The 22,538-nt window shown below is 41.1% G+C and overlaps 1 protein-coding gene across 7 annotated transcripts; it reads left to right on the top strand.

The window, feature by feature from the left end:
• Nucleotides 1-12: 12 nt before the first annotated feature.
• SNAP29 (synaptosome associated protein 29) lies at nt 13-20,837 on the top strand. 7 transcript variants are annotated; one of them, XM_065568383.1, is made up of 8 exons: nt 124-256; nt 1,137-1,378; nt 1,836-2,229; nt 5,576-5,772; nt 7,862-7,947; nt 9,141-9,245; nt 11,180-11,365; nt 20,666-20,837. In XM_065568383.1, the coding sequence occupies exons 3-7, from the start codon at nt 1,981-1,983 to the stop codon at nt 11,335-11,337; spliced, it is 795 nt and encodes a 264-aa protein (XP_065424455.1). In that variant the 5' UTR covers nt 124-256; nt 1,137-1,378; nt 1,836-1,980; the 3' UTR covers nt 11,338-11,365; nt 20,666-20,837. The 7 variants fall into 7 exon arrangements, with proteins under 7 accessions (XP_008167006.1, XP_065424454.1, XP_005281140.1 ...); XM_008168784.4 differs by lacking the exon at nt 1,137-1,378 and having other exon boundaries at nt 13-256; XM_065568382.1 differs by lacking the exon at nt 1,137-1,378 and having other exon boundaries at nt 64-201.
• The last annotated feature ends 1,701 nt before the right edge of the window (nt 20,838-22,538 follow it).

The following is a 22,538-nucleotide window of genomic DNA, read 5'->3' as shown; positions in this document are numbered from 1 at the left end:
TAGCCCCAGCCTGAAGGTTCCCGCTTCCCCAGCCTAGAATGGTTGCACGCACACCCCCGCCCGCGGGTAGTGATAGTTTATTCCAGCCGCTTCCCCTGCGCAGGGGCAGCGATGGTTTAAGCCAGTAGTCACGGGGTGGAGGAGCCCGGCGGGTGCTGGCACCGCTCGGGCGGGAGTCGGGGTCGTTGGCGGTGGCAGCGGGTGAGTGAGGACCGGCGGCCCGGCTCGGCCCCTCACCGCGGGAGCGAGGCCAGAGGTGATCTCGGTCACAGGGCCCCTCGGGGGAAGCGGCTCCCTGGCCCCTGCGGGGGGCGGTGTCCCGGCTCCGAGGGGTTGGGGCCCGGAGCGCCGGGAGTGGGGGCGTCTCGGAGACGGAAGGGGCGTGGGGGTCCCCCGATGGGCGGTGGGGGGGGGCGGCATAAGGTGGGGGCTGGGGAGAGGGGACCGCGCCGCCGCTGCCGCGTCTGTCCGGGGCTCAGGCGTCCCCCCGGACCAGCTGTGTGGGGCGAGGATACACACGTACCCCGGGGTGGTGCTGGCGGAGTAATTCCCGAGCGCTTCCCGGGGAGCGGCCCACAGCGGGGCAGAGCTGGGGATCTGGGCCGAGACCGGGAAGAGCCCCGTCCCCGGCGGAGCTGCCGAGGAGAAGGCTCTCCCGTCTGCCGCGTGACAGGTCCGGGAGGAGAAGGCGAGAGCTAGCTAGCGGGAGGCTCCATGAGAGAGAGGCTTTAGCCGTCTCGTGGTATTTATTAAAACAAGCTGAATGCCAGTGCAACTGCAGTAGCTTTGTGTCTGGAATTACTTTGATTGTCAAAGGGTAATGCCGACTCCTTTCCCCGCCGCTCCCCCTCCCCGTTTTAAATAGCAAAGGAGAGAGACATCTACTGTGATTTGTTTAGTCAGTATAAGAACCTGTAGAGAACAGCCTCCTCACCGTAGTATCTGAGCCCCTTCTAGTAGTGTATTAAGCAACGTGACTAATATCTGTCACGTGTGGCTCATTCTTTCGCTCATCCTCTTCCCCAGGGGAAAATTGAATGTGCAGTGTAATGTTTTGTTTTATAAATTCTGTGTACACTGTGCTGTAAGTATTAGCAAAAGTAATGTTAAATAAGTACCTGTTATGCGTGAAACAGAAGGTGGTGCGATCTATGATGGCGTGCAGATCCTGTGGGAGTCTGTTCCACAGTCTTGAACCAGCCCCTGAGAATTTCCAGTTGCCTGCACAGATGTTTTACCTTACAATGGAGAGATCCATTGTGTCCCAGAAGAGGCGTTTGTTCTACTGGTGGGAGGAAGGGCCCTGCAGGATTATGTGCAGAGGATCGGTGTATGTGACTGAAATACCAAGATGCAATTTCCCACCCAGATATATAATGTATGTGCTCCTCTCTCCCTTATGTATCTTCTGTGGCTCATATCACAGCTTATATTTTTATACCTTAGTGAACAGTTTTTCTTAAAAAGAACGAGGAGTACTTGTGGCACCTTAGAGATGAACAAATTTATTTATTGTTAAATGGGCCATCCTGATTATCACTACAAAAGTTTTTTTTCTCCTGATAATAGCCCACCTTAATTGATTAGTCTCGTTAGAGTTGATATGTATGGTATGTTCTCTGTGTATATATATCTTCCCACTGTATTTTCCACTGCATGCAGCCAATGAAGTGGATTTTAGCCTACGAAAGCTTATGCCCAAATAAATTTGTTAGTCTCTAAGGTGCCACAAGTACTCCTCGTTCTTTTTGTTGATACATAATAACACAGCTACCTCTCTGAAGTTTTTCTTAACTCAGTGTTCTAAAGATAAATAAAAACTGTTTCCTTTACAGGTAAAGATCTTTCATCCTGTTGAGGTTCAATTCCTCTGAAACTAAGCAATTGCTGTAGGCCCTGGGAATACCAGTGTGACTCCAACCTCACTTATCTCTAGTTTCACTCACACTATAGCAAAGGGAGAAAACAGGAATTGGCATTATGTCATCTTACACGAAAAACTATAATCCCTTTGATGATGATGATGATGAAGGTTTGAAGCCAGTAAAGTGGAACAATAGAGATGACATCTTTGATGACCCTACTGAAAGGCAACATAGGGAGGCTACAGATAAACAGAGGTATCTTCAGCAGGAAGTTCTGAGGCGGGCTCAGGCCACAGAGGCCAGCACTAATCGATCTCTTTCCCTCATTTATGAATCTGAGCAAATTGGAGTAGCCACATCAGAGGTAAGTTCTTAATAACAGTAATATTGATTTTATACCAGATATAATCAAAACTTTACATAAGTGCCCTTTTGGTTTATTTAGTCATCTATTAGACTGACTCAGCAATATTAACACTAAACACAAAGAGATCGGTAAGGACCAGATCTTGTAAACATTTAAGCATGTGTGTAACTTTCCTCAGTAGAGTAGCATGGGTCTAAATGAGTGCAGGATCAGGGGACAAGTTTGATTGTGACAATATTTTCATGCTGAGTGGCTTCAGTTTTTAACTAACCCTATCAAAAGGGTCCATAGTGGCCTACTGGTCTTATTAAATGTCTGAGTAGTCTACACAAACTTCAAAAACACCTGAAACCAGGAAAAAAATCTAGTTCAATATCTTAAAAAGCCTTAAATAAAAGTGCCTGCCAATATTTTCCCTGCTGTCATGGTGAACTGCTTTATAAACTGTATTTAAGGGGGTTTAAAGTGAAAACTTTATAGGTCTTTTATCAAACACTTCTATTAGTTCCTCTTGGTAGTCTGTAGAAACTGTTCATTGTTGCTGGGGCTGGGAGGTGATAATGACAACGAAGCTGTTAATTAGTTTTTTTTGTTTGTTTTTTAAATCCAAGTTGCAGCTTCCTTGGCTTCTTTAAAGTCTTGAGAGCATACCTGAGTTCTCACAATAAAGCTTTCCTTTATAGAGTCTGATTAAGACTCTGATAACATTAGTCTGATATGTATTTTGACAAAAATGCCAGTTAAAAATTAGCAAAACCTATGCAGGTATTCTGTTACCACAATTGTTTAATGAAAATGATTGTTCTACCTGTGTAAAGTCTGATAGACCTTCTTTTTCCTGGTAAGTTGTGGCCTGAAACTAATACAGCACTTGATGCAATGTGCTTAGACTCATCCCTGTTAATCATTTCCCTTAGTCTGATGGGGATGTTTCAGAATAAGTGGTGATGATACTTGTTCCAAGTATTTAGAGTCATTAATTTGGTCTTCTGGGCTGCATCATCTGTTGAGCGAGGATGTTTGCTCAAATGGTAGTAATTTGTTTACATATACTATTCTGAGGGAATGCATATACACAAGTCATATAATTGTCTATAATAAATTGCGTGAGTAACTTGATTTAGATAGTGAACTCTTCAATATACACACTTTGAGAGATAATAAAAATCCTCTAATAGTGAAAGGAAAAATCCAACCCTTATCACAAAACAATTTGGTCTGTTACCGAAAATCTGAAAGAAATTTGCAATGTAAGCCTGATTTAGTGTTAATGGTAGAGTTTGAATGTCACAGAACTGGTTGCTTGAGTGGGGAAACGTAAAATAAAAAGACACTGCAAGACTACTCATCTAAAATTCCGTAAATCTAGGAGAGAATATGGACAGCAGTTCTGTTTTTCATTAATGCAACTGCAAGCAGATGGATTCTGGCTGCGTATCTTTAAGCCATTGAAATATCAAACTGCATACCTGTGTGCTTTAGAATTTTAAAACCATAGGCTGTAGGAATCAGTTAATGCAGAAAAAACTCTTATAAGAAAATAACACTAGCATTTTTCTATCAATGGATCCTTTCTGAATGACCTAGTGCAGACTATTAGTATGAAAATGATGCCCTTTGTTAGTGAAAATGTCAACCAGGAATTGAAATAATTCTAACAGCATTACTTGCCTCACTAGCGTAGATTCTGCATTGGTAATCTCTTTTCAGCTCTGTACTTCCATGGTACAATGTAACATACCTTAGCAAGGGCAGATAAAGGTGTTAGGACCTGATAAAAATTGTGACTATAACAAGTTTCTAGATCTTGTTCACAGTAGGTGGCAGGAAGTTGGCATGTCTTAATAAGAATTGTGGAGCTAATGAAGGCTACAGTTGCCTTGAGCTGGAGTTGGCAGTTCTTGATTTTAGTGCCACAGGGCTGGACGCCTTAGAAATACTTCAGGGAGAAAGAGGCACTTTTTTGTTCAAGCATGTCTGTTTTCCTCCGTCTCTTTGCATTTTTTGCTTTCTCTTTTTTTGGTTCTCCTCCTCTTCCTGGAAGCTTTTAGTCATCCTTTTTCACAATTGCCACCACCCTGAAATGTAATCGTCAAGTTCTTGTCACTTTTGTTTGCATGCATCTAATGCTGAAGACAAAATTAAATTAATAAGGAATCCTGTTGTTTCCACTTTTCTACTGAGCTTGTACTAGGGAATAGGAAAGTGAAACTAATTCTGCTTCTCCATTTTCATGGAGCAGTAAGAAGCAGTCTTTGGGTGGCGGGCCAGAGAGCTTAGCGAGATGCTGGTTTGATTCCTGATCATAGCCTGCTTACAACTGCAGGGTAAAGATTTACAAACATTTGTACTAGCAGGTAGAGTGGTTCAAATCTGGACCGTTTCTATTTGTCACTTTCATCATCCACACTAGGAATTGCTGCATACATAATTAAATATGGTATGAGGCAGCATGGTCTAGTGGATATAGCACTAGGCTGGGACCTAGGAGAGCCTTGTTCTGTTCTTGACCCTGCCAGTGACCTGCTGTGTGACCTTGCCCAAGTCCCTTCTTTTTATGCCTCTGTTTCCCATCCACCGTTTGTCTGTCTCTTTAGACTATAAACTCTTCAGGGACTTCAAACAGTGCCTTGTGCAGTGGGCCCCAAGGTCAGTTGGTGCCTCTAGGCACCAGCATAATATAAATAACAATTGCATAAAGAAAAGTTAGAGCCTGGAGAACAATGGATTTAAAATGTAAGGAAAATTTACACTATATTTATCCTTGATTCTTGTGACAATCTCCCATTAACATTAATAAAAATTCTGCAGGTAGAATGAGAATAAAATAGCTTCTTAAATTTACATGTATTTCACAAAGCTGTGGTATATCGTAATAGTAGTTGATGGGCCAGGAAATTGAAATTTTATATAAAATTTCCACATATATAATATAAATTAGAGGAGAAAAAAATTACAAAATATTGGAAATAGCATGTCATGGAGGGGGGGGGTGAATATAACTTGTTCAGTAGTCTAGACATATGTAAGCAAGGAGGGCTTAACTCAAATTTCAGGAAGGATTCAGTATTCTGGCTTCCTGTTTTCATCTAACTGGCTCTCCTGAGTAAGAGCAGTATCTTAAAGCTGTGACACTTTAAATGCATGTGTGATAAACAAAGAGGATCTCTTATATGCTAAGGAGACGTATAGCAATTCTATATAATTATCCATAAAACACAGCCCACTACAGACTGAAGAGAGGAAATGCAGCTCTTGAAATCTTATTCCTAAATGTTAAAACCATTGACATCACAAGCCCTTGACTTGACTGACTTCCGTTTTTCTGTTAATTTCCCTTTAGGAACTAGTACGTCAGGGTGAGGCATTAAAGCGCACTGAACGAATGGTGGATAAAATGGACCAGGATTTAAAGATTAGTCAGAGACACATAAACAACATTAAGAGTGTCTTCGGTGGTTTTGTAAACTACTTCAAATCAAAACCTCCAGAGACCAAGCCTGAGCAGAATGGAGCCCCTGAGTACCAAGGAAACAGCCGGTGAGTAGAATGAGAATTTTAAGAGTAGTAGTGGTCAGCTGGAGTTGGCAGCAGAGGCGGGGCATGTGGGGTTTTATTCATCCTTTTTCACAATTGCCATTGCCCTAGATTGGCCTGCGGAAGAGGGAGAAGGGCTCTGTTCTGCCACTGCACCTGCCCCCTAGCATGCTTGGCCCCAGTCCCAAGCAGCCCCCACATGTGACATGGGACAGGGAGAGCACCCAGGCTGGTTGCGGGGGGGGGGGGGGGGAGGGGGGGAGAGAGGGGAGTGTCACTGGGCAAAAGAAACACGTGGGATGGTCATGTGTCCTCCTCTTTAGATTGTGCCCCTTCCACCTCCCAGTATGGGGAGGCATGAGTCATCTATGGTTGGCAGGGAGACCTGCCTCTTAGCAGAGAAGTCTTGCAAACTGATTCCGTGCACTGCAAGGTGTAGACAAATAGAACACTACTCCATCATGCCACCCCTATGGCAGGAATAGCTTTCTTGAGATGATCCGCAAGGCCACTATCCCCTTCTCTATTCCGATTCCTTCTTAAAACCTACTTCTTGCACAATTTAGAAGAAGCCAACACATTTTAGTTTAAATAACATAACCTCCATTCTCCTTTATTCCATGCTGTGTACTAGCCTGAGTAATGGTCATCTTACTGACTTCTACTCTGTTGTGCTGTGTCTGATATTGAACCCCAATTCTGCGCTGGAGTCTGCATAGGGACCAGACTGCAGTGTTGAGGCTTTAGTTTGTAAGCTCTTCAGGTCAATGACCAAGTATTTCATCTGTATTGTGATCTCCTAGCACATACTTCAGTACTCTATACTAATAAATATAAGGCTCTGGAATTTTGATCAAACCAGCATGCGTTTCTGCCCACTAAACATGAAAAGTCTTCAATACTTAAATGGACAATCAGTCAAATATTGCAAAAAATATTTGCAAAATAACTTGTTCGTTATATGTTAAAGGCAGCTAAATCTTTAATTTTCTAACTTGATTTTAAAATTTGGAAGAATGAAAGAATGTTTTTAAGCCTTAGTCATGGAAATCGTATTGCTGCGAGTTTGTACTGGTACATGCAGATATATTTCATGGGGTAATAAGAAAATTGAATATTTAAAGCATTTGAAGACAAAAGTGCTGTATGTGTGCTAAGTGTTTTTTCATGATCTCTAGAGAATCAGTATCCTCACAGGATGGTAAGAAACTATATTAAATATGGCTGATCTAAAACTGAATCATTTTTATTTTAGTTGTTATAGAATTTGCCTTACAGTAGTTCTGAAATGTTCCAGTTTTCCAATGACTTGTAATGGGAAAGCAGGTTCTTTCAGTTGTACGTTGTAAATTAGCAAGATGGTGACTATTTTCTTCTCTGATGCTTTTGCTAAAAAGTTCTGTGGGTTTTTGTTTGTTTTTGTTTTTTTGGTACTTGTGGTAAGAATAATTTCATATTATCTAGAAAGTTCCTTTAATGGGAACTGTGTAGAGGTTTGTAGCTGTACAGCCTTGTAAATTTGCGTACCAGCTTTTCTTATTTTTTAAAAAAAGGGGGGGGGGAATCCAGAGCTGGACCCCTGCCTTAATCAAGCATTCTGAAAAACTCCCTCTTAAATATCATGTGGTCTTGAACTATTTCTCTTCCCAATTTACTAACAACTCTGAATAAAAACAAACAAAAGTTAAGCTAACTGACTTCTTAGAGCAGAACCATGTGACATTCACTTTCAAAGCAGCAGCAATGTGTGAATAACACAGCAACATTGTACATGTATTGTTGTTTCGGGGGGAGAGGGGGCAGGTTAGTGTATGGTATTTGGCTATATGTCTTGGCAAGTGCCTCTACTGGTAAAGACTGAGGACTTGATTCTGTTCCCACAGAAGTTTATAGGAATTTTGCTGTTGACTTCAGAGGGGGCATGATTGAGCCATGTAAGGTTAAAAACGAATGTCAAGAGAAGGGGAACTGGTTCTAAGTAAGAAGCAGTTAGCTATTCTTAAAGGAATATGGGGCCTAATTCTGTTCAGTCGGTACAGAATTCAATCAGTGGGCACCAAGAATATTTCTTCTTTATTTTTTCTCTCACCAGATTAAAAGAAGCCATGGTCTTTAGTAAAGAACAGGAGTCAAAGTACCAGGAGAGTCATCCAAATTTAAGGAGGCTGCGTAATTCTGGTTTGTTAATTTATTTGATGTTGCCCGTCACTTTGGGTATACTTTACATAGCTTAGAGCTGTGTCTATTTAGCCTTCCTGGAAAGAATATCATCACGTTAGATGCTAACAATAAAGAGGGTTAGAAGCTTGCAAAATTCAGCACAGTTCCTTCCTCCTGCAGATGCAGCCTAAGCAGTGTACAAGAACCTACCTAGTGTGTTCAAGTATAGCCATATCCTGTCTCTGTCAAATGATTAAAAATGGTTCAGAAGGAGCATATTTGAACCATGTCTTACCACAGCTTTCAAACGTGGCTGATTCCCTTGTCAGTACAGACGTAGCTAACCCTGGTCCAGGAGACACATCTTATTCCTACAAAATAGCATGTAGGCTTTTGTTCTGTCCCTTGCTCTTGTACTAAGCAAACTTCAGCTAATGTTGTCTGGTGCTGAATGGCCATAGCCTGCTTTAAATAAGGGCCCATTTTATAACTAGTTTTCATTTATATTTGTGAGGGTTAGAAAATACTGAAGTCTTTGAACTAGATCTATAAATAAAGCAACACTGTACCTTACTGATCTAATGCACACTGAAAACATAACAATTGAGTATAATTGTGTGAACTTGGTGTTTGGCACTTAAATGGTTAATTTCACCACTTAGCATTTACCTTGTTATATGGGGTGCAGAAATGACACTTCTGGCTCGCTCTTGTTTGTCTGCCAACAGATTAGAGAGCTTCACTCTGAAGATAGCAAAGCATTAATTTACAACAGAAGGCTAGAAGCCTTTCAGTTAAAAAGCAAACACAACATTTGGGATTTCTTGCGTTTAAAACCTCTAAATAGATCTCCAACATATGAAAGCTGACCACTAGAGGGTACAAGAGCTTCCTAGCGACTTGCCCTTAAGGGGCACTGTTTGGCTTTTGTCCAGTTTTTTTCCCAGCTAAGTAACAGAACTACAGAAAGCAACACACAGACTTTAGTTACTGCTTTAATTTACACCCAGGAAATCCACTTGCAAACTTGTATCTCTGCATATCATAAAGCTAGACCTACTGATAGTGATGTTGGATTGAATCTATTAGGTCTCACTGACAGAGTCAGATGACAGAAAGCCAGCTGTCAGTCAGCTAGAGCAATTCTTAATAGTTCTGAACCATTCCTTTGTTTATTTATGTGGACTAGAAATGTCTTATGTTGTTAACAGACGATGATTTCAGTGGAACCAATTCAGAATCTTCTGTCCAACCCGATGTTTATCCAAAGAATCAACATCTCCGAGCTTACCACCAGAAAATTGACACCAACTTAGGTGAGTTAGAAATGGAAGTTCTGTGACTTAACATGATTTCCATATCTTGCTGTTTAAAGCCTGAGAGAATTCAGAGCAGTCTATTCCCGGCTAGCTCTGTCCTTAAAACTTTGTTTAGTTCACACACAGACCTTTGATCATAAAAGATCCTCTGTGTATGCAGTTTCTATTTCAAAAGCTTCTGCCTGGTAGATCTGCTACATGCTTTAGGCCAGTCTTCACGATTAAGTCCACATACTATGAATTTTAGTGGTCCACTTCTTGTCCAAAATGGATTTTGACCAGATGGCAGACTGTTGTAGGACAGGTGACACAGGTTAGTAATAGATCTGAGTTAAAAATGCTTTTAATGTAAAACCAGCTATAGATTGCAATAATCCTAGCCAGTTTCAATAATATAAATCTGTATGGAAACTAACATCTGCAATGGGGTATCCCTGCTGGGGTCTCAGCATTTTCTGTTCCCTGTGCTCTTATGGCTTTTCTTTCAGTATTGGACTTCACTAAGACAAAAACCATTATTCAAAGATGTTTGGTTACTGAACTGCTGAACAATTTATTTTTTAAAGAAAGCCGCACCACAGTCATCCCAAAACTTTAACCTGATACCAGTTGCTACTTTGCGTAATTTAAATATCTTGCCTTTGACTACATCAAAATAATATCCGCTGTATGTTTAACCAATTGCTGTGCAGATATTCCTATGCAACATCTCTTCAAATGAATGGAACAGGGCCAAGCAGGTTCATCCGGCTATGCTGAAAAAGCACATTAGCTGGGTATTACTGATAAGAATACCAGTGAGGAAATACCCATGTTGGCATTTAAATACCAAAAATATGAATACCATAGTCTCCTGTAATGTAGACTGTACCATTTATTTTGCATAGAATGATTGAATTTATATGAATGTCAGTAGTGCATCAATTTGGATTCTGAAGCCTTCATAAGCAAATACTTAAAACTTTATTTTAATGAGCTTAAAATTCTGGAGAAAACGGAACAAATTGGAAGGAATGAAATCCTTAATGTGTGGATTTTATTATCTTTCTGCATATATCTCTGAAGAAAGTACAATCGTAATCTGTTTTATTCTGTATAAAATGCCTCTGTAGTTGTCTGCTCTGTCTGACCTGGAAAGAGTGATGTGGAAGAAAACAAATACATGAAGAATCAGGAAGCTGAGCCAAAAATGTTAGGATAGATATAACAACTGTTCTACTCCCACCCCATTCTGAATTTGTTAGTTTCCAAAACATTTCTGCCAGCCAATTGTGCAATAAACGTCTTTTCTGTAGCTAAGTACTTCAAAGAACACATTCTAGGATATGGGAACAAGTAAACCTGCTCATCCACATTAAACGAACGTGTACCTTATGGAAGGAAATGCTCTAAAAATCCGTGTACAGAAAGTGGGTGTACTGCAAGGATTGGGGATTTATAGAATTAACCATTTTTACACCTGTATATTTTGATCTTTCTTGACAATAAATATCAGTTTAAAGAACTAACTGTGTTGAGAGACTGCTCATGTTAGGGTGTCAAATGTACAAGAGGCAAGGAAAAAATATATCCATCCTTAAAGTAAAGGGAGAAAGTTAACATGTTTAAATGTATTTTAGACACGACAAATACCTTGGTTTATAAAGATCAAATTTAGTTTTCACCATTTATTGTGTCTTTTAGTTTACAATATACTCACTTTGAGCAATGAAAATAGATGAGTCACTTTTCAGGTATCAATGCACTACCAGTGTTGTAACATTTGTGTTGCAAATATTGTAGGGGAATAGTTAAGCAGCTTTCACTGACACTTGGTTTAATTAAAGGTTTTGGGGGAAATGGGGGAATTTTGACAGCACCCATTTAAATGGCGCCCGATATCTTGTAATTCCTGCTGTTTGAACCTTCATACTCCCTCTCTCCATTGGCAGATGACATGTCCTCTGGGCTGGGCCGTCTGAAAAACCTGGCTTTGGGTCTGCAGACAGAAATTGATGAGCAGGATGACATTCTTGATCGGCTAACTGGAAAAGTAGACAAACTGGATGTCAGTATTACAAGCACTGAAAGAAAAGTCCGACAACTTTAAAGACTTATCAGAAATTCTTTCCTACAGTGTAAGATCTTCTTGGATGTTTATCTTGCTGGGGGTTTTCTTTGTTTTTTTGTTTTAAATCTTGGGCAATATCCATTTCTTACTTTCAGTGGTTTAGCTATCATTAAAATTGCAGAATCTTGAGTGCAACGTAACAACTTAAAACACTTCTTAATATATACATATGTGTACATCTTTCTGCATCTGGTTGCAATCCTTCACTCTGGATACCTGCTCATTTGTATTATGATGTGCCATGTGCATATAGGAATTTTCAGTCTACATGTTTCAATGCCCTTACACTTAGAACTGTGGCAAAGAAAATAACTAAATTTTGCACCTGTTTTGCAAGGAATTGTTTAAGAATTTAAAAATAGCTATATGTAAACATACAGCTTACCAGCTGTAAAAATAATTCTGAATGATGTCCCGTAGCATTTCTGTGTTTGTTCCTGAGGAATCTCAGAGGTCTCCAAACAACTGGAATAGTTGTCAAATGTGACATGCAGTGATGCTGGTACTAACACTGTGCCTAGGGGGAAGTGATTCTGCATGCTCAAAAATCCTCCACTGATGGTGGCGGTTGTCCTTTATGTGCTGCTTTTCACCAGCCTACTGAGTAAGTGGCTATTTGAACAGCAGCATCTCTCTTAAAAATGGAAATTTGGACTAGTAATTCAATTTTAAAATTTTTAATGTTTTCAAATAGGAAAGGTGGAGTGGGGGAGTTCATGCAATAGTCTTATGTGCTGACTATTTCTTCCACCCCCATCACCATTGTTGAGAAATTAAACTTGCACATATACCTACATGCTCTCCAGCTCTCTGGCTTTGCAGTTTTTAGTTCCTACAGATGACAAATGTTTTAATTACTTCCAGTTTTCCAAATCCAAATTGGAATCCACCTGCTGGGTTTTTTTTTCCCCTTATGCCTTTGTAAATAACACTGTTAAACAAAAATCATTTTAATTCTACAGCCGTGGGAAGGTAACAACCAAATGATCATCATCTATCTGCCTGATTGGTGACGTCTCTAAAATGAGCAGATAATATCGATTCAGATCTTACTGGACAAGTGTCTATATCGCAAAATTCACCACCACATTTGACAGTAAGAACCTGGTTGGCAGTCCCAGCAGAGAGGCCAGCAAATTAAAACCCTGTTCACTGCACCTGGTCCCTCCAGGTTGTCATGGCATATTGATTGACACTGTGGAGAAACTTGCATTGTATACAGTTGCCTGTGCTTCATGTTGTGTTGATAAATGGAAAACCAAAGTTTTCCAGGTCTGTTGATTCAGTACCTTTCATAATCACTAAATTCACACATTTTTCCCTTTTAAAAAAAGACTTGTTCAAACACTTAAAAATCCCATCTTCTGCCTTGGTGTGAACATACTCCCTCTAGCGCATAAAGGACTTAGAGAATTTTCAACCCTCTTGTTCTATACAGTCTGTGTAGGAAAGTAAAGCATTAAACCATCTGAACTTCCTTGCTATTGGGGGCAATGTTACTGGAAAATAACTCCTCTAGTTCTCCTGGTAATTGTATTTCTCTGATGTGAAATCATTTGAAAACTAGTTTATGCTGCACCCTGCCCTGCTAGTGTCACAAATATCACTTTGCAAAGAAAGTGGCTGCCACTAGCTGGAAACACACAGGAGCCAATTATAAGAGTATTTTGCCCTATATCTTTCATTTTCTTTTTATCTCCCATTTGGAAGTTTTGAAAAAGCCTGTTACTACCTACATGTCTTCTGCCCTTGTGTATACATACCATTACTAGTGCTTTTCCCCTATTGCCAGGATATTCATGAGTGATTAGCTGTCTCTTCTTAATGTGAAGGCATTTATTTAGGAAGTAACAGATATCATTAACTTGTAAAAAGCTGAAAGCGTGTGAGGGGCAGGAAGATTCAAATGTTTGTCCTGCCTACCTTTGATGGCTTATTTAAGTACTCATCAGAAAAAAATGTGGGGGGGGAGGGGAGAGAGGGAGGTTTTTGTTTTCTTACTATAGAACTTCCAGAACACAGTGCTGATTGACAAAGGCATCTTTCTTTTATGTGCCCAAGCTGTGTGTATATGTATTCTATCCCAAGTTTAAAAATTTGTGGAAAATTCCACTACCAGTTAGTAACACTGTTAACTTATTTGAAATCTGCCTTCACGTGTATATGCTTACCCCGCAACTAGACTTTTCCTAAAGCAAGACCTTGGTAATCAGCGTGCAGGCTGAATAGTTTTCTCCATTGAGTTGTAGCTAATGGAGAAGAAATGTAGCTAGAAGATCCAGCTATGTGTTCATGTATATTGAAAAATGAGAGGAAGATGGGGCTTGGATATGAACAGTGATGGCAATAGATTTGTTAGTTTAACTTGGATGCTTTCTGACATAATTTATTTTGTGAAATAAATTCTATTTCTTCTTAAAACAGGACTTTTTTTTAATAATGTAGTTTTATCAGCCTTACTAAAAGCTGCTTGTGTCCTTGGGGGAGACCTTTGCTATAAGGAATCTACTTTGGCTTTTAGAACATTTTGATCATTACACATTTCAAACCGGAACTCAGAATTACATAGGAGTTCTACAAAGGCCTAATTTCTCATCTCTTTACCCCATTCACCGTTGCCAGTTGGTGACATCTGCTATTACCTCATTGTTTACAGGCTTCCTGCTCTACTTACATCTAGGGTCCCGTTTTTTAAAGGGTTGCTTTCCACATTAGGGCTCTTTTGTGTGGATGAGAGTTGATTTTAGTTTATGCTTAAACACGACTGCAACCTGAACTCCTTTCCTAGTTTTCATAGAAAATACTTTACACTGTCTGCCGCTAAAGAACATAAACGTTAACAATGTGAGAGAGCAATGCTGTGTTTTGTAATACAGTGATGAAACTCTTGCTGACTAAAAACTATTTTACAAAAAGAGGAAATAACTGAAAAGCTGACTTTTTTTCTTTCCTAGAAATTTCTGCCTTCCCATGCTGCTGAAGGCTTAATTTCTGTAACTAGTCTTTTAGATCCTGTCTAAAATACCATTTCATCTTTCTTACCATTGAGAAACTTATCCTTTCATGTTGGCCTAAGCTTTTTAAAAATGATTCTGCAAGCTTACCCGTGAGTGCCAGTTCAACCAACTATTCTGCTTAAGTGTGCCTGTTAGCCTTTCTTTACAGCAGAACTTCAAAAACAGACTCCAACGAGAAACTGCTGAATTGGAATTAATTTGCAAACTGGACATCATTAAATTAGGCTTGAATAAAGACTGGGAGTGGAGGGGTTATTACACAAAGTAAAACTATTTCTCCATGCTAATTTTTTCCTCTACTATTACTTACACCTTCTTGTCAACTGTTGGAAATGGGCCATCCTGATTATCACTACAAACGTTTTTTTTCTCCTGCTGATAATAGCCCACCTTAATTGATTAGTCTCGTTATAGCTGGTATGGCAATACCCATTTTTTTCATGTTCTCTGTGTGTGCGTATATATATCTTCCTACTGTATTTCCCACTGCATGTATCTGATGAAGTGGGTTTTAGCCCACGAAAGCTTATGCCCAAATACATTTGTTAGTCTCTAAGGTGCCACAAGTACTCCTTGTTCTTTTTACTGGTAATACTGTAGACTAGGCACCGTTTATTGGCTTGAGTGGCAGTTAGTGTTATATCAAAATAAGGTTGCAAAAACTTCTATGCAGGCATCTTTATAAAGTAAGACAGGCTCCCTTGCAGGAGGAATTATTTCTTTAAATGAGGTTAGGGGTATTCCAATTATTCAGAATTTTTATCTGTCTGAGCATAGATTTGACAATAAGCAGCCTTCTTTTAAAAAAATAGATCTGGCCATTGGTTTGTAATAAATTGTACCTATAAAACTGTTCTTGAGCATTGAACCAAAACTGCACTAAGTAATCGAGGGCAGCCAAGATGTAGGCTCTAAGGCCCTGTTCTTGCACTGGGAACTGCACAGGCTGAGTCTGACTGAAATCATTGGGGCTCTGCCTGGGCACACAGGTCTGCCTGCATGGTACTCAGTGCAGGATCATGGCCTACGACTTTGTGTGTACATACAGAATGTCTAGAAGAAACTCTTTTGCTGTATTGAGGCTACTGTATTTAGATTGTATGCAAACAATACTCTGAAAATTTAGCTTGTTTAGGTTTAAAATTTCAGTTTTTTTCCATGATTGAAATGTAAAATATTTTCCTGCTTAATAGCTTTTGTGAATGTTCAGCTTATGTAAAACTAGGAAATAGAAAATACTTTTTCTAGCCATTGAGCCTTCAGAACAAACTGACTTTTGTTGTTCCTTTTACATGGATAAGTCCATAGAAAAGATAATGTTTTTGGCTTTGAAATGTGTGTGACATCAGCCTTACAGGTCGCGATTATTTGACTACAGCCCTGGCCATTTTTTTTAATAGTAACATAATTATATACCACACAGATTTAATAATTTTTTTTATGCAAGCAAAATTGAAGTCTTTCTCTTTCTTAATGAAAGATTAAAGTGGATTATAATTCAGCAATTTAAGATGTCAAATGGAATCTATATCGAATGGTGAGATGCTCAATAAAGGTGCTTATTGTACATGAAGACTTGTTGCATTTTATTTCCAGGATGAAAGTATCGTTGCCAGATGCTGGACACTATCAAAGTATATTGATTGGATTTCTTCCAGTAAAAGGATATTCTTTAACGGAGGATATTTCCGTTATAAATAACGTTCTGTCCACTCCCATAAGCTGCTATAGTGTCGTGTCATTCTTAGGGACTATAACTCTGGAAGAAGATGCTTTAGCAAATCTTGTAACTTCACCAATCATTTCCTGCTGAACGACAACCCTTAATACTATATAGGAAAACTAGGATTTCCAATGCATGGGCCTATTGGGATTGCTGTGCCTGGTAGCAGATGCTTTTGAGAGTGGGGTGAATTTCTGCCTGACTCTGTGGTGATCACTCTAGTACCTGAATCGTGGGGTTTGGCACGCCCTCAATTAACATGCATAGCTTTAATTGTTGGTAATAAAATGTAGACTTCATTTAAAAACATTAAAATCCCGCCACAGTATTTGAGTCTAGCAGTGAATATCACAGGTTGGCTACATTCTGTGTAAGGGGCACCTCTTAGGGAATAAGGCAATCAAATTATGTAGTGTGTTGCAAGCTTTAAACTAGGAGGGATGTAGTTTAGGGCATGGTCCCCAGTCTGGTCATACCAGTATTTTCGAAGGTGCCTGTAACCGTGGTAGTGATAGTACTTGTATTTGGGGAGAGTAATCTAGATTTTGGAAACCTCTGTATGATAGGGATTTAAATACCTTAGTGCCACAGGAAAGACCCTTTGAAGGTCTTATTGCAAGAAATTCTCAGTAGAAATGAGGAGCTAGTTCTTAGACGAATCAGAATGGTGCTTAGAATTTAAGTATCTACTACAATTCTAGGTCCACTTGTGTCCCTCCTGTTTGTAGGAGATCCATGCGGAGTTGAGAACCCCTCTGTCCTCCCACCTTGTAAATGTGGCAGACAAATCCTAGAGTACAGCAGAGATGTTGGAGAGAAGTTAGAAGCACTGTGTACACTATCTCTTCTGGGTCTCCGCTCACTGTACTTACGTGCAAACTTAGATTTCTTTCACAATTGCTAGAATTATCTGGCTTCATGTGAAGGTATGGGGGTATTTTCTTTATGGCTGGCCAGGTATTTTCTCCCTTTTATGCTCTCCTAATGGGTTTCCTTGACCACAACTGAATCTTTGGCATTCTTGGAAGTGAGAAAGGGAAAGGAAGGTGAAGGAGAAATGCTTATGCAGTTATGTCGGCAAAAAATGGAATGAATGTCCTTTTGGAAGAAACGGATACCCTAACCTCAGCTGTGTGTCTCTTCTCCTCCCCCAGCCCCTTCTTTCTCGTCATTCTCAACTCCCCTCCCGCCCCCTCCACCACACAAACCTCCAGGAAAGAGGGAATTCTCCCATTTTTCATTTCCTTCAGTGTGCCTTTTCCCCAGGGGAACATAAGATTTATAGAATCCTGGAGCTGAGAGAAAGATGGGGTTGGCCCCGAAATAAGAGGGCTGCCAAACTGTTATTAGGAAGCTGTCTGGATGTCTCACTAGGGGCAGGGTTATCTAAATACAAGAACGTGGTAGCTCTGCACCAGCTATAAAGGGCCTAGTTGGAAAACAGGCAGGCTGTGACTACACTGTAGATGGAGTGGAGGTCCCTAGCAAACAGATTCCCATTGCTGTGCATTGATGCCTTGTGGGAGAACTGACCTCATTGACATCCTAATTCTGTTTTTCTTGGTTTGTATAGCTTTCTTAATTAGTTTATTTGTAAATATGATTTTCCTGTTTATGGAAAATCAGTTCTATCCAAAGATGAGCCCAGCACTTTATAAGCAGGTGACATGCTGCCTCCAACAGTGTTTGGTCTTGTCAGTACACCTGACATCCTTCTGTTTTTCACAGCAATTGGGGCAACAGAGATATGAAATGTGCTACTGAGACACTCTGGGTTTCTTTTTCCTTCATCATGGCAAGGAAGGGAGAGGAGAGGGGTTGGAATTTATAAATAGTGTAACCAAAATGTCCATTGTCCCTAGAATGTGCTGGACATTGCCCTTAAGAGTTTATACTCTAAATAGACAACATGCATGCACATAGCAGTGGGTGAAAGAAAGGCAGTTGTATGAGATGTTTTTAATCTCTCATTTTAAAATGTTTATCATTTGCCTTTATTTATGTAAAGCTGTACCCAGACTTATCAGATGTGTTTTAAGTAAAACACACAAGGATTAATGTTTATGTATTTTGTTTTTATTTTTGTTTCACCAATACCAGTCTATTTACTCATGGGTTTTAATCCCTTCCTGTGGTCATTTTAATTCTGCATTCTCCTCCTCTAACTTAACCCTGTCCCTATACCCCACTTTCCCTTCCCCTGTATCTCTGCACTGTGACCTTTAGCTTTCCCCCCTGCTTCCTCCCTATTCCTCCATCCCAATATTTATCTCCTTCCCTTCATTGGACCTACCCCTTCCCCAGTGGAAAGGAAAGGGGTTCTGCTGATGTTGATAATTAGACCTCTCTTCCCTTTGCCCCTCCCTTGAGTCCAAATTCTTCTCAGTGCAGGTAGTGGGCTGGAATTCAGGAGACATGGGGTTCAGATCCTGGTTCTGTCAGTTTTGTTTGTGTAACCTTGGGCAAATCCTTCAGTACCTTAATTCCCTTTCTGAAAAATGGGGATTGTAATATTCTCCTATTTCACCGGGGTAGTGTCAGGTTAAATTAACCAATGATCAGGAGCTGCTTGGATGCTATTGTGATAGGGGCCATAGTTAGCTAGCTAAAAAGCTGTCTGTGCTAGCTGCTGATCTGTTATTGGCTGGATCCCTTCTAGATGAGCACTGTGCTGTTTTAGCTCATTGAACAGTTAGTGGTTGGGTTGTGGTGTCTGGGGGAAAAAGTTCTTCAGCCACAATCATGGCCTAGCTCTTCTTTTGAGGAAGACCAATACTGTAATTAGGCTTTCATCACAGAAGCTGAAAGCAAAGGAGATGAAGATGATTCACAGGTGCATATTACATTGGCCAAACTGGACAGTCTCTACGCAAAAGAATAAATGGACATATCAGACGTCAAGAATTATAACATTCAAAGACCAGTCAGGGAACACTTCAACCTCCCTGGACATTCAGTAACAGACTTAAAAGTGGCAATTTTTCAACAAAAAAACTTCAAAAACAGACTCAGAGAAACTGCAGAACTGGAATTAATTTGCAAATTGGACACCATCAAATTAGGCCTGAATAAAGACTGGGAGTGGATGGGTCATTACCAGGACCAGCTCCAGGGTTTTTGCTTCCCCAAGCGGCAGGAAAAAAAAACAAAAAAACCCCGATCGCAATTACGATCGGCGGCACTCCGGCAGCAGCTCCACCACGCTGCTTTCTTCTTCGGTGGGAATTCAGTGGCAGGTGCTTCCCTCCGAGAGGGACCCGCCGCCAAACAGCCCGACGTGCCGCCCCAAGCACCTGCTTGCTGGGCTGGTGCCTGGAGCCGGCCCTGGTCATTACACAAGCTAAAAACTAATTTTTCCCACTAGTGTTACTCACACCTTCTTGTCAACTGTTTGAAATGGGCCACCCTGATTACCACTACAAAAGTGATTTTTCCTCCTGCTGATAATAGCCCACTTTAATTGAATTGCCTCGTTAGAATTGGTAAGGCAACCCCCATCTTTTCATGGACTATGTATATATGTCTTCCTACTGTATTTTCCACTCCATGCATCTGATTAAGTGGGTTTTAGCCCACGAAATCTTCTGCCCAAATAAATTTGTTAGTCTCTAAGGTGCCACAAATACTCCTCATTGTTCTGGCTACACTGGCTTTCCTAGCATTTCTAGGTTAGAATTTCTGGAAAGGCATTTCCTTTCAACAATCTCCGTAAGCTAAATAAACAATTTAAAAAAAAAAGTTTGTTTTACTGATCTGCATCTGGACTGTACTATTTCCCACTCCAGCTAGTGTGCTCCAGAGCTGGGTTTATGTTGGCAAGCTCTCAGGAGCCTGAAGGCTTCAAGTGTGTCCAAGGGAAGTGAGCATAACCCCTCCCCATGTGTATCACATGGTTTCAGCTGAATCCTTAGGCTTCTACCAGGCAATAACAAAGCTCATTCTGGTTAAGATGAAATAATGCTATTTTCTGGACTGTGCCCCGTTAACAGAGATGAAGGAGGCAGCAACCTGTCATCCTAATTCAGCAAGGCATGTGCCTAACTTTCACTATGTGGATAGTACAATACAAGTCAATGGGGGTTATTCGCATCCTTAGTCAGACACATGGTTACATACTTGCTGAGTCACTCAGGGCCTGTGTTTGGTATCTTGGAGCATCTTCAATAATCTAAGGAAACTTCTTTCTCCCCCAGGCTTGGTGAGTGTCAGTACTGTGGGGACAGTTCTTGTGAGAACATATTTTTGTTGTTTTTTGACCTTTTGTGGTTCTCTTTCAACTTTTACTCCCTGGGAGTAATGGCATATAATAGAATTTGAACAGTTCAAAGATTTGGACTGAAACTTGATAAGTTTTGTGAAATTGTTGAGTCTTTTTGTTGGGGATGTATATAAAATGAGATGTTTTAGCAGAGAAAAGAGATTCATTCTTGAGATATATTCTTACCCTCTTTGTGCGATGATTTTTAAACTATTCAGTTTGCCATTGGCCATGTACTATAACAGCCCTACCTGACTTTTATTTTGAATTTCATCAACTGCTTTCCCATTTTGATACCTCTTTCTGCAGTATATCATGACTGGAATGTTGTCAAATAATGAAGGAGCTGGGAGAAAACAGCCAGGAGGGATAACTTGAAAATCTGCTGACAAGAAGCAATTAAAGGCAATGTTGGGATATAGTGAAAGATGGAAAATATTGAAACTCACCAGAAGTATCAAAATAAACATCAGCAACCGTCGTGTCTCTGAAGTAAATTTCTCTGGTGCTTTGCATAGCTATCATCGAAAGAAAACAGATGGACTGTGAAATGTGTGAGCAGACTGACAAATTGGAGTCTGATCTTCAGGAACTTGTCCATATTGATGTTCATAATATCTTTTCCCTAAAATAAGGAGATAAATAGCTTCCATGCACTATCATATTTTTATAATACAGAGAATAGCTGGAAAGTTAGCCTCAATGTAGGTCAAATATAACTGAAACCAATTTTGCTTGTATTATGTGATGGTGAGTAGATATGAGTAGACAAGCACTTCAATACATACTAGCTTACCCGTAAGTGAAAGGATAATATTCCCATGAGGCTAGTCAACTGAGGGCCACATTGGCAATTTGCCAGGATCATGAGGGTCCCGCAAGTTGCGCAGAATGGATCATATTGCATCTGCCTCATTTTTAAGATGTTGTTTATGGTTGGTCAGGATGGAGCAGAGCATTCTGGGATCTGTAACCTTGCCTGACCACCCTCATTTCTAATACAAGGATAAACTCAGGCTCTGTTGTAAGTCTGTGGGCTGTATTTGGCCATCCCTGTTTTAATCCAAGGGTATAATGGGGTTGGAGGGATAGCTCAGTGGTTTGAGCATTGGCCTGCTTAAACCCAGGGTTGTGAGTTCAATCCTTGAGGGGGCCACTTAGGGATCTGGGGCAAAATCAGTACTTGGTCCCGCTAGTGAAGGCAGGGGGCTGGACTTGATGACCTTTCAGGGTCCCTTCCAGCTCTATGAGATAGGTATATCTCCCTTTATTTTTTTTTTTAAGCACAATAAACTTCCCCTCCCCAATTCCCAGAAAATTACCTATATTTAGGGTTACCATACCTCCAGATTTTCCCGGCCATGTCCAGCTTTTTGGGCCTCAAATCCCCATCTGGGAGGAAATCCCAAAAAGCCGGACGTGTCCGGGAAAATAGGGAGGGAGGGGCCGTGGGGCTTGGGTCCGGGCTGGAGCCGCTGGGGCCGGCGGTGCTCGGCCAGGGCCAGGGTGGGCCGGAGCCGCTCGGCCGGAACCAGGGCCGGCGCCCCAGGGCCCGAGCCGGGCGGGAGACGCTGGGGCCAGAGCCTCTTGGCCTGGGCTGGCCGGCTGCCGGAGGGAGCCGCTCAGCCGGGGGTGCCAGACTGGGCAGCGCCCCGCCCCAGCCTACCTGCTGCTTCCCTGTTTCAGGCTTCCCGCGAACATTTGATTCGCGGGAAGCAGGGGAGGGGGAGGAGCAGGGGGGCAGAGCGTTCAGGGGAGGGGGCAGAGTTGGGGCGGGGACTTTGGGGAAGGGGCGGGGAAGGGGCAGAGTTGGGGCGGGGCTGAGGCGGGAAGGGGCGAAGTTGGGGCGGGGCCGGGGCCCCGTGGACTGTCCTCCTTTTTTTAAATTAAAATATGGTAACCCTACCTATATTCTTTCTCTTTGTGAATGAGTATGGTCAATCACAGCCCAGGCTTTGCTCACTTCATCACCTAATCAAGGCTTACCAGTATGTAGTAACAAAGTAGCAGTCAAACTGTCAGGAGCCACATCTTAAGCTGGGCCATTCATGTTCAGGGTTGCTAGAAGAAGATCTGGATGTTATTGAGGCATCTTTGGGAGAACCCATGAAAATAATTTATTTTAAAAATGACTATTCATGTCAAAATTAATTTCCTCCTTTCACGCACCCCTTCTCTTCAA

The sequence above is a fragment of the Chrysemys picta genome, chromosome 15 (genome assembly GCF_011386835.1).
Source record: "Chrysemys picta bellii isolate R12L10 chromosome 15, ASM1138683v2, whole genome shotgun sequence".
NCBI lineage: Eukaryota > Metazoa > Chordata > Testudines > Emydidae > Chrysemys > Chrysemys picta.
Note: the sequence above shows the minus strand (reverse complement) of the source record. Positions and strands in the feature narration are given on the sequence as shown.